General features: G+C 44.1%; 1 protein-coding gene across 3 annotated transcripts in view; it reads right to left on the bottom strand.

Annotated features, from left to right (window-relative positions):
- Nucleotides 1-1,003: 1,003 nt before the first annotated feature.
- The window catches only part of LOC149438316 (glucagon receptor-like), a 109,640-nt gene continuing 98,533 nt past the window's right edge, over nucleotides 1,004-12,110 (bottom strand). For 2 of the 3 annotated variants that reach the window (XM_089659976.1, XM_089659977.1), the window contains exons 12-14: nucleotides 6,990-7,128; nucleotides 4,686-4,727; nucleotides 1,004-1,635 (exon numbers count right to left, since the gene is read on the bottom strand). In XM_089659976.1, the coding sequence (XP_089516102.1) occupies nucleotides 1,567-1,635; nucleotides 4,686-4,727; nucleotides 6,990-7,128 (250 nt within the window). In that variant the 3' untranslated portion in view covers nucleotides 1,004-1,566. Of the gene's footprint in view, nucleotides 1,636-4,685; nucleotides 4,728-6,989; nucleotides 7,129-12,110 lie in introns of those variants that run through there. The other variant, XR_016307922.1, reaches the window with a different exon arrangement.

The following is a 12,110-nucleotide window of genomic DNA, read 5'->3' as shown; positions in this document are numbered from 1 at the left end:
AGTGCTCCGCCCAACTTTAATTTTGTTCTGGCAGCAGACAGGAGGTCCCCGTACTACGGCCAGAACACAGTGCTGTGTACCATATGTAGCTCCTGCTACATTCAGTTTCACAGAGCTGACTGCGGCCACATGTATTACACCAGCTTGGTGCCAGCTATTTAGTGGAGCTTGGCTTACAATGGTTGTAAAGGCTCAAGGTTTGTTTTTTTTTTGGGGGGGGGGGGGTTGGGTTTTTTTTTGTACCTTTATGCAGCTGTTGCAATACTTACTTGAGCCGAGCGATGTGCATGAGAGCCCTAAGCACTGGTTAAAGCTTGTAGGAGGAGTTTTCATTCTCCCCTGCTTGTCCTATGAGGCTGCAGGACCTCTGACACTCTGTCTGGACAGTGCTGATTGGCCCTATGCTGATCCCATGCACATGCACAAAAAAAAAAAAAAAAACTAGCAACACACACTAAACTGAGCATGTGCAGCTTGACCTCCAGGCCCTGTCCTAACAGCAGATGGATTGAGGACTGTGAAAGTGGGAGGATCAAACATCCTTTTTTTACCCAATGCAAAGGATTAACCCCTTCAGTTCCACAGTGAGTATACCAAGAATGCTTTACTGCATATACAGACTGATTTTACTGTTGTGGGTTTAGTATACACTTTTTAAATGTTTTCCCTTAATAGCCACAAAGGATATAAATACACTTTTTTGTCTGCAAACCCAGATATTATGTTGTAAAAACAGCAGTGCCATCATCGCTATACTGCACAACACCCTGAGCAGAGCTATTGCAGGGTCTCTGGAGCTTTACCCACTACAGGTTGCCTGCGGAAATCTATAGCAGGGTGCGCAGACAAGACCAGTCAACCTGCACAAGGAGAGAGAGCAGCAATAACCGGGCTTTATTCCAGGAAGCTCCCACACAGATGGAACGCTTCACACTGGATTACTGCACAGATCTGGAAGTAATACACAAAGCACACCAATGTCAAGGAAGAATACACAAGCCTCTTGTATTTAGATAATGTCTGCTTATCCCAGAGTTTATTTTAAGCTGGCTCCATGTGAGTTTTTAGCTTTTTTGTTTTTTTTTCCTCTTCAGTTCACGAGAGGAAAATGAACTTTTTTTTGCATGAGGAAACCAATCACAAAAATATTGGCACTGTAATGGCACACACCATGTAAAAAAAAACAATATAAAATGTAACATTCATCCCATCGAACCCTCTTCAAATCCAGCATATTCCTTCGTTACGGAGTTGTCCAATGGCTCAAATATTCCAGGTCTAGAAGTGACGGGGTCAGCCATTTTTACATTTTCTGTACAATTGGTTGAATGGCTTTGGAGATGTTGTGTTGGTACACTGTACGCCTAGGCCCAGCACCCTATATTAACTGAGTGCTGGCTTTTTAATAGGCTAATGACCACCATTGCTAGAGTGGCCTAAGATCAGGAGCAGAGTAGTCACTTGTGTCCAGTATCAATGATAGAATGGAGTTCTGTCAATTTAGAGCCAACACCCCTCAGTTCCATGATGACAGGCTCACAAAGCGTCCAATGTCATTATGATTGGTCATTGAAGGCAAAAGGATGGCCTGTTCAGTTTCCACATCTGCCATTTTTTTTGTATCTCATACCTGACCTATAAAGGATGAAAATACAGACAAGTCTATGTAGTTATAAAAAAAATCTGTCGCTGCCCAATCAAAACTAATTAACAGGTTCTCTTGGCAAAAAAAAAGGCCCTGTGAATGGATGCTTGTCTATTTCATGCTCCTCCACTGTGCTAGAGCTCTCAACAAATACCTGGTGCTTCTGTGTATGGGGGAGCAGATGACCTCCTCCCACATCGCAGTGCTCAGGCTTCTGCATGCAGTCGCCAAGCTTGAAACACTCAAATAAGGAAGAGGAGGACCACAATTACTCAATGTAAAGCCAACCATACATGGATCGAAATTCAGACGGTTCAGCAGGGACCCGCCAAATTTCAATCCATTCATGGGGACAGTGGTTGTACAGAAGTCAATCTGCCAATCAACTTCTGTACAACCAACCTAAGCGCCAACACTATGGAGTCTAAAACTATAGAGAAACACTTCTTTTTTTTTTTTTTTTTAACTTTTTTTTTATTTATTTATTTTTTTAATTTTGGAAAAAGAGGGTTATAACCTCTGTCAAGTATTTTGCAATCTGTGTCCCATTGGTAAGATTTCCCTCTACTTCTTGTGCAATGTACAAAACAGGAAGTGAGGAAATCTCTTCAAAGTGAGGGATTCCCTGGCTGTCACCAGAACTAGTGTCCTCATTAAATGATTTTCCCTCTTGCTGTTCAGGGAACTTTCAATTTAGATGTTAGCAGTAGACAAATAGAACACCGGTCAATTTTTTATTACTGTGTCCATGTTAGGGAAATTCACCCTGTCTAATTCCTCTCCACTCTATCCAAAACTAAAATTTAAAGAATACTTTTTCTTTTTTTTTTTTTTTTTTAATACTTAAAGTGGAATTTTACCAATAACAACTTGATAAATAATAATGTTCTTTAGCAAGCAACATACATTCCTGCTACCAAAACTAATGTGTGCTAAACTGCCTCCAGGACTGTTCCTGTATCTTCTTGCTGGAGGCTGCCATTTTGCTGAAGCCCAGAGCCCCTGAGCAGCAGTAAATCTTCAGGAAGTCAGCAGATTGCACTCTACATTTTCGGCACAGTGCCAAAAATAGAGAGCAACTGAACATGTGCATAGCAGAGTGAGATAGTGTGTTACTGGGTTTTAAACAGTATAGGCACTTATTTTTTAATGTTTTACATAGCTTTACTTGCAAAACTTTATATTCAAGTTTTAAATATATTGGCTTACTATGATCATCCGTTTCATCTAGTGGTCATAATGTGGTACTTTCCTGAATACAATATTTCAGAGAAATGCATTCTGGTCAGTAGATGACACTGAGGATCTTAGAAAATCTTTAGAGAGAACAAAAGTGACAGAGCCTCTTTAATCTAATTTATTTCAGGTTGTTACAATTCCACAGCTCTATCAATATACTGTAAATTCTTGTGGAAAAAAAACCCCATAGATTATAGCTTCACTCCAATCGCTGAACACTGATTGCCTATCAATGTGCATGAAAAGCTACAATATCCTACAAAGGATTATTTAATATTGGAAGTGTCTCTTGTAAAAGAAAAAAATCAATCTTGTATAATTGGGCAATAATAAAGTCCAAAAGAGTTTAAAATGGATGATTAACCTTGCTGGAATATTTTCAATCTAGATAACAAGGTCTCTCCCACCATAAAGTAAGGTAATTTTTATCTCGAGGGAGGTGGCAACAGACATCTCACTTTGGTCTCTCTGCTGCTTGATGTATAATTTGCATCTCTTTCAGGTTTAGAATAAATTACACTTGTATGCTATTTACCATTTATTCGTATAATTGTGGCGTTTATATTAACCTTCAGATATAATTTCCTGACCCAATTTCCTTCACTTTACAGATGCTTTAATACAAGCCCTAACTGTCCTCTGTAGCAGCAAGTATTGTGGAGTAATTCATCCTTCAAGTTTACAGCAAATACTGTTTAACTTTGATTTTCAACAACTCAGCTCACTCTGCTCCCCCTCCTAGCAGTGAGCCCACAATTTAGCTGACCCTTCGTGCCCCTTCTAGCAGTGACTTAGTAGCTCAGCTGAACCTGTGACTCCACAGCTCAATTGACCTTGATCCTCCCCCTCCCAGCAGCGACTCAGCCAGGGGTGGACTGACAACTCATAGGGCCCCCGGGCAATAGGGGATCATGGGCCCCTGTGTTCTTGCCCAAACTCAAAAAAGCCTATGAAAAAGGTACCAGGGGCATCTCATGGGGCCCCCTACTGACCCTGGGCCCTCGGGCAGTGCCCGTGTTTCCAAATGGTCAGTCCACCCCTGGACTCAGCAGACTTCTAATGTAAACACAGATTGGATGCATAGGAAGAGGGGAGAGGACAAAATGCTGACACCAGACCTGATTGACTTCAGAGCATCTGATGAACTTAGAGATTGAATTACTTCAGTGTCTGCAGCTACAGAGGTCAATGAGGTCTTATCTTAAAGCTTATTTACTACTTATTAAGAATATGTAAAGATTTTAATGTCCGTAGCCTGGATACAGTACTTCTTTAAGCCGATCATACACATTACAATCTGACTGTACAGTCTACTTTGCAGCTACCAAAACTATACAATGTTAGGGCCTATCTACACCATTCACTATATTTGTACCCACTCAACAGCTCTGAATGGCTGTTGCTAGATCTAAAAGGCTTTAACATGTACAGTCAGCTTCATTCATATTTCTGTATGGGAATGAATAGGTTCATAGGCATGCGCACAGAGAGTGTCGATTGTGCCTAGGCGCACCCTAATCACCCAGTGCGCATTAGAATTATCACTGTGAGAGATTGGAAAGAACTCCCTCTTACCAGCTCTGTCATAAGATAAGTGATTATGCACTGTTCTTTCACTGTATTGACAGAGAAATCATTGGGCCGGGGCCATATATATATATGTAAACACACACACGTGTGTTTAAGCTTTGGGGTGCACACCCTAATGTCATAGGCTGTGCACACCTATGAATAGGTTGTTGCTGCTCATAGATATCCACAGCATGTACCTGGATTCTAACAGCTGCTTGCTTTCACTCACCTCTTTATTGGCAAAGCAGTACAGCACAGAGACCAGAAAACCCTGAAAGAGAGTGAAAGGTTGTAATTTTAGCTACATATTCATGTTGGTTCAGACTAATATAGAATCGCCCCCCTGCTCGTGTACTCCAATATCCTCAATGCATCAAACAGGAAATTGCAGTTTGTATTATTATGAAGGATTAATTTGGCACCAACAGTTTATGCAGTGCTTTACAATATAAAGGAAGACAGTACACTCACAATATGTTTCAATACGGAAGGATTAGGAGATCCCTGTTCATGGAACTTACAATCTAAAAGGAGGGGAAGGTTGTCGAAATAGTAATAGCTGCAGGGGATGAACTGATAGAGGTGGCCAAAGTCTGTTTTTTAGGTGGAGGTAGGGTAGGCTACCCTGAATAAATGAGTTTTCAGGGATCACCTATAGGCGGACAGGGTAGGAGATAACCGGACATACTGGTAGGGATTTCCAGAGGATGGGAAATGTTCTGGAGAAGTCCTTCAGATGAGCATGAGAGGAGGTAACAAGGGAGCTAAAAGAGCAAGAAGTCCTGGGAGGAGTGGAGAGGAAAATTTGGGCGATATGTGAAGATGAGTTTGGTGATGTGGATGGTTTTTTATGCTATATTAGTATTGGATTTTATATGTTGAGCTAGTGGAAGCTGGTAAAGGGATTGGCGGAGAGGGACAGCAACCAAGGATCAGTTAGTAAGTTGTTGAGAGTCTGGCAGCAGCATTCATAATAGACTGAAAGGGTGATAACCTGTGTAAAAGTATGCCAATGAGAAGGGAATTGCAGTGGTCAAGGTGGGAGATAACCAGGGAATGACTAAGTTGTTTTGTGGTGTCGTTAAGATGGGCAAATTCTAGAAATATTAATAATGTTCAGGTGCCAAGATTTACCCAGGGAATGGATGTGGGACCCAACAGAGAGGTCCTTGTCTAGGATCACACCTAGCACCCTGGCATGCATGGAGGGACTAAGAGTTGTGCTGTTGATCTCAATGGTAAAGTATTGAGGTGGGGGGAGGTTGGGTTAGGAGGAAATATTACAAGCTCAGTTTTAGACCGATTTAGTTTGAGAAAATGGTGTGACATCCATACTGATATGTCACTCACTAAATTTGTGATATGTGAGGAGATTGAACGGGTGAGCGAGGGAATAGAGAGAAATATCTGATTGTCGTTGACAAAGAGGTAGTATTGGAAGCTGTGGGAGGTTATCAATTGTCTCAGGGAAGAGGTGTATAGAGAGAATAGAAGACGCCCAAGGACAGAGCCTTGGGATTCCTCAACAGAAAGAGATGGAGAAGATGGAGTTGTAGGTGACACTGAAGGTGCGATGAGAATGGTAGGGGGAGAACCAGGAAAGAGCAGAGTTATGAAGGCCAAGGGAGTGGACTTTGATACAGTTGACCTCCTGCTTCTCCTCAAAGGCAGCGGAAAGGTCTAAAATTAACAGTATGGAGTATTTGGTAGGTCATTGGCTATTTTTAGAAAGGCAGTTTCAGTGGAATGGTGTGATTGGAAACTAGAATGTAGGGGGTCAAGAAGGTTGCTATCTATGAGGTACCAACTCATACGGTTGTGGACAAGGTGTTCAAGAGGTTTGGAGTCAAACAGGAGCAGAGAGATGGGTCGCAAGTTGCTCAAACAGGTGGGGTCCAGTGAGGGTTTTTTTTTTTTAAGTATGGGGGTAACCACTTCATGTTTTAGAGGGGAGGGAAAGGTGCCCATGGAGAGGGAGAGATTGAAGATATGGCTTAGAGAGGTGTAGGATAGAGCAGGAAAGGGGCCGTAGTAGTTGTGAGGGGATGAGATGGGCCTCAGAAAGGAGTGTGGTCACTTCCCAGTGGTTACAGGGTCAAAGGAGGAAAGTATTGAGTGTGTTGTTGAACCTGGTATGTTGGTTGGAGGAGAAAGCTAGACAGTTGTAGAGAAGCCATGTGTATTTATGAAAAAATTAGCAGAGCTATTTCAGGCTATGAAACTGCATGTACGTCCGTTCTGTGCAAATGGGGCAAAAACTGATGTTGCTAGGCTATTTCCTCTCCAGGATAGGTGTTCATCATTCATGCAAAGTGCATGAATCAGGACAATACCACATTATGACTCCTCAATGTAGCTGATGATCATATTGAATAAATACTCAAGTGCCAATAAAATAGCCTAGTACCGTTTGCTTTTGCTGGAATTTCCTCAGAACAAACACACATGATACGACAAATCGCTCAATTTTTTTTTTCTATAAATGGCCACCTTTGTGTAAATGATCCACATTTTTACTTCTTGCTAAGCTCACCTGGAAAGAGCTGAAAGAAAGGTTGAAGAAGATTTTGGCATATCGCAGAGTTCCTGTTGTTTGCTCATCTGTGGCAAAGATGAACACAACTTCATGAATCCCAAAAAGAGGAATTAGTGTCAGAGTAGCCTTGGCCAATCTGTGGAAGAGAGACTGAATGAATTATAAATTGTGAATGGGAATAGGTTTTGCAGTATTTATATCTAATGGGTCAATCCACCCAAAAGTGATATTTAATTAGTAGATGGGTTGCTTCTTGTATACCCCCAGAGACTGCAGTGTGCCATCATCTCACCCCTCAGAATATGGGGGGGGGGCATAGTTTGAAGCTCTAAATTGTTATACAGACAAATGAGTTTTGGAAAGGATTCAGAGGTGGACAACTAAATAAGGAGCTGTAAATCCTACTTCCTAGGAAATAAATATTAAAAACCTGTTTTGTCTTACCTTCCTCTAGACCAGGTGTACAGATTTAAAATTCACAGAGGTCCCATCAGTAAAATGTTTTTTTTCTATCCGAGGTCCAAATCTCATGTGCCATCCTTCACATCACAGCCTCTCTTCTCTTATATCACAATCCTGATCTTACATTGGTGGCCTCAGCCCCCCCTGCATATCAGTTTCCCCACCTTTACATCACAATCCCCCAATTCACATCAAAGTTTCCCCTTCACATTACCATCCACTCTGGCGTACTTCTTTCACATCACTTCCCCCAGCCATGTCCCAGGGGAGTATCTACAGAGAGGCAAACAAGGCATTTGCCTTGGGCGGCATTTTACATGGGGGTAGCACACCCTTAGACAGAAGGGACACACGTGGGTGTGAGTGGCAGAGCTGACATTGGGGGAGGGGAGGGGAGGGACCGGCTGCAGAGGAGGGCTGAGTCGTTGGCGGATCTCTGGTGTGTGTGCAGGGAGTGGTTGGGGGCCAGGACCCGCTGTCAGGCAGGCTTCAGTCAGGATCTGCAGTGTGCAGTGGGGTGGGTGAGGCCAGCGGGTGTCAACGGACGGCCTGTGTAGGAGGAGGAAAGGCCCCCCCCTCTGCTCTTTGTTGCAGCTGGTGCTGGAGATCCTGGTGGAGATGGGACACAGGCTCAGCTACTGCTCCTGGCACCAGATCCTGACACCATCTGGAGGAGCCACTGCTGGACAGGTAAGAGCTTGTTGGAGGACTGGTGCTTCTCCACTCCTGTCCCGCTGCCCCTGTCCTGTCCTGAAGGGGTGGATCTTAAACAGAAAGGGTTGGGACAAATTCAGATGGGGGGCACCCGATTCTAGTCTTGCCTAGAGCAGTACAAAACCAAAATACACCACTTCATGTCCTCTGCCCCCATTCCTATTACCCCCCAACATACACACAGTGTCCTCTCCCCCTTCACATCATCTTCATTTACACTTGTGCGACTTGTAGTGACTTTTGACACAAAGTTGCAAAGTGGCAGCCATTGTTTTCACTGGCACCTGTTCAGATCTGTGCGACTTAGAAAAGTTGCCTGCACTACTTTGATGTGACTTTTGATGCAACTTGGTGCCAAAAGAGTGTAAAGTTGGATCAAAGATGCGTCAAAATTGCCCTCCTTCAAGACCGCTGCAGGCAGGGATGAAGGCACCAGAAGATTATGGCAGGGGTGGGGTGAAAGCAGAAGATTATGGCAGGGGTGGGGTGAAGGCATCAGATTATGGCAGGGGAGGTGTGAAGGCATCGGAAGTTTATGGCAGGGGTGGGGTGAAGGCATCGGAAGTTTATGGCAGGGGTGGGGTGAAGGCATCGGAAAATTATGGCAGGGGTGGGGTGAAGGCATCGGAAGTTTATGGCAGGGGTGGGGTGAAGGCATCGGAAGAATATGGCAGGACAGGGGTGAGGGAATCGGAAGACTATGGCAGGGGAGGGGTGAAGACGTCGGAAGATTATGATAGGGGTGGTGTGAAGGCATCGGAAGACTTTGGCAGGGGAGGATTGAAGGCATCAGAAGATTATGGCAGGGGTGGGTTGAAGGTATCAGAAGCTCTCCTGCCTATATGCCTGAGGTAAAGGCAAATGGATTCCAGAAAGTAAGTGTAAATGTTAAATGAATCCTCTGCCCTTATTTAAGATGGTCACAACTAGAAATGCTACAGGGTGTTTTTCAAAGTGATTTCTCAGCAAAATAAAGCATGGAGTCATGAAAGGATGGATGGGTGAGTTTTCTTTGAATATTAAAAATGAGCAGCGTTTTTGGTTTGTAGTGCTCAGATGCAGTGTAGATCTGCTTTAATAAACCTCTGTTTTAGTGCCCATGTGCTGACATTGAACATGCTGACAGCAGGAGAGAACATAGTGAACAGATTTATTTGATCATTGTGTTGCTGCTCATTCATCATCCACTCAGCATGCTAGAGTGGGGAAGTGACACTGCTTTATTATTTTACTTTTAGGCCTCGTTTACACTTGCAGCCATGGGGTGGTAAAAATAGGCAGTTGAGCTGTGTTGTTAACTCCCCCGACCACCCACCTCATGGCCATAGAGGGTGGTACACATGGAGCAGCAAACATTTGTTGCAGCAGGCAGTACCTCTACTAAACAAGACCCATTCAAGTGATTAGGGTTGCACTGCAAGCACCCTGCGACCGCTTGTAATGCATGAGGTTGCGGTGTGGTGCAGCAAGCCTTTATGGCCTAAAGTGTTCCTAAACCCACAACAGTACAATCAGTCTGTATATGCAGTAAAGCATGCTTGTTATACTCACTGTAGAACCTAAGGGGTTAACCCTCTGCATTGTGTAAAAACGCTGTTTGATCCTTCTCTGATCCTCAACTTCCGCTGACTCATCTCCTGATAGAACAGAGCCTTGGGGCAAGCTGCACATGCTCAGTTTGGTGTGTATTGCTAGAGAGTTTTTGTTTTTTTTCTTGGTAAAGTGCATGAGATCAGCACATGGTCAATCAGCGCTATCCAGACAGAGGGTCAGGGGTCCTGCAGTCTCATAGGACAGTGAGAGGAGAATGAAATCTCCTCCAAGCTTTAACCAGTGCTCTGCTGGACACTGATAGAAGTCACAAGACTTCTCTAACTTCTGATGAGAAAAGGTTCTTAGCAGTTTATATTTACTAAAATAATTGCATTTCCATGTTCTGTGTAATGTGGGAGACCAGATATAGGGAATGCAGTGTCCGGGGAGACCAGACATAGTGAGTGCAGGGTCCAGGAAGACCGGATATAGTGAATGCAGGGTCCGGGGAGGCCAGATATAGTGAATGCAGGGTCCGGGGAGACCGGATATAGTGAATGCAGGGTCCGGGGAGACCGGATATAGTGAATGCAGGGTCCGGGGAGACCGGATATAGTGAATGCAGGGTCCGGGGAGACCGGATATAGTGAATGCAGGGTCTGGGGAGGCCAGACATAGTGAGTGCAGGGTCTGGGGAGGCCAGATATAGTGAATGCAGGGTCCAGGAAGACCAGATATAGTGAATGCAGGGTCTTGAAATTAGTAACACTTTCATACAGGCATCCAGAAGGTGACATATTCCCTCCAAGCTGCCTGTCTAAAAAGCAGTCCACCGCAGATCGGAGGGTAAAACAAGTGTAAATGAGCCCTTACAGGGATAGCAGTGTCATCCTCCTGGCATTGTGTTCTGGCTGATATGTATGGTTCATCGCAAAAGTGATTGTGCAGAATTAAAAATCTGTTGGTAGATGGGACCGTTCACATACGCATATTTCAATACGCATATGCATTAAGTTGTTCCAGTTTTAGATTTTATGAGAAATACATTTATAATTTATTTTATTTTTTTTGGTCTTCATGTGAATTTTCTCCTGGGTAGCATTTTCTGCAGTTGAGGCTTAAAGCCAATTAAATCTAAAAAAAAACCACACTCAGAAAAAAATGACTCATGGACGGTGGGCATAGAGTACACGACAAGTCTGTCTATGAAGTGGGTGCCAGAAGCAGGGAGTCTATCAACTGTCAGCCAGACTGAAGGTCAATCATTTTTTTCCCTGGGACCGATCCATTGTAACATTCCTAATTTGTGTTACTGAGAACCCTACACAATACGTTCAGGTAGAACCATCCTCGGCTGTCACATTTTACATCCTCGTGTCACACATTATGTGACCCTATAAGCGGAGTGAGTCACTGTAGCGGTGAATCATTCCTCTGATTGATATTTCAAAAAAACAGAAGTAATTCAGACGCCAATCCATTAAAAATCCTTTTTTCTGAACTCTTCTAGAAGTCAGAGTCCATCCAATTACATTAACCACTTCCCGTGGCAGTGCAGGAGCGGGTTGTCTTTTATAAACGGCGCCTGACATTTTAGACTGTGCGTGCTCCCTGGAAGCGCGGCACCGCGATCTGGTGCCGGCTGTGTCCTCCAGACATAGCGGAACACCGATCACTGAACGGGATCTCTGTGTGAGGTCCCGATCATGTGATCACTGATTGGCCAATCAGTGATCACATGAATAGGTGTAAGCAAGATGGCATTTTCTGACATCATTGCTTACTACTAGTGAAATCTGTGAATGATCACAGAGGTCACATGGTACAAGGCTGTTCACAACAGCCTTGTACCATGTGACAAGCTGTGACCAATCACAGCTCACACAGTATGTCTCAATGGCTGCAAGAATGCAGCCAGAGAGAAGGAGAAATTATTGCTCTTACAGCTAGTTTTTCCGGCCTGACGAAGGAGTGAGCATGCTCCGAACACGTTCCATCTTGGAAACCCGGTCCATTATTATTATTATTATTATACAGTATTTATATAGCACTATAAGGTTTGCTCAGCGCTGTACAATATAGTGGGGGACAGTACATGAGACAATACAGTAACAAAACAGAACACGAGGGATTCAAGAGCCCTGCTCTTTCGAGCTTACAATCTAGGAGGGAGGGGATAGTGGTACAAAAGAAAGTGGCTGTGGGGGATGGAGTGGTGGGAGGAGTCGAGGAGATCGGCTGTTAGGTGAGGGCGGGGTAGGCTTCCCTGAAGAGATGGTTTTCAGGGTGCGCCTAAAGGTGAGGAGGGTAGGTGACAGTCTGATGGATTGGGGTAGTGAGTTCCAGAGGATGGGGGAAGTTCTGGAGAAGTCTTGCAGTCGGGCATGGGAGGAGGAGACCAGGGAGCTA

Source organism: Staurois parvus, unplaced genomic scaffold, assembly GCF_062004578.1.
Source record: "Staurois parvus isolate SC_StPar_1 unplaced genomic scaffold, SC_StPar_1.0 ptg001193l, whole genome shotgun sequence".
Taxonomy (NCBI): Eukaryota; Metazoa; Chordata; class Amphibia; order Anura; family Ranidae; genus Staurois; species Staurois parvus.
Note: the sequence above shows the minus strand (reverse complement) of the source record. Positions and strands in the feature narration are given on the sequence as shown.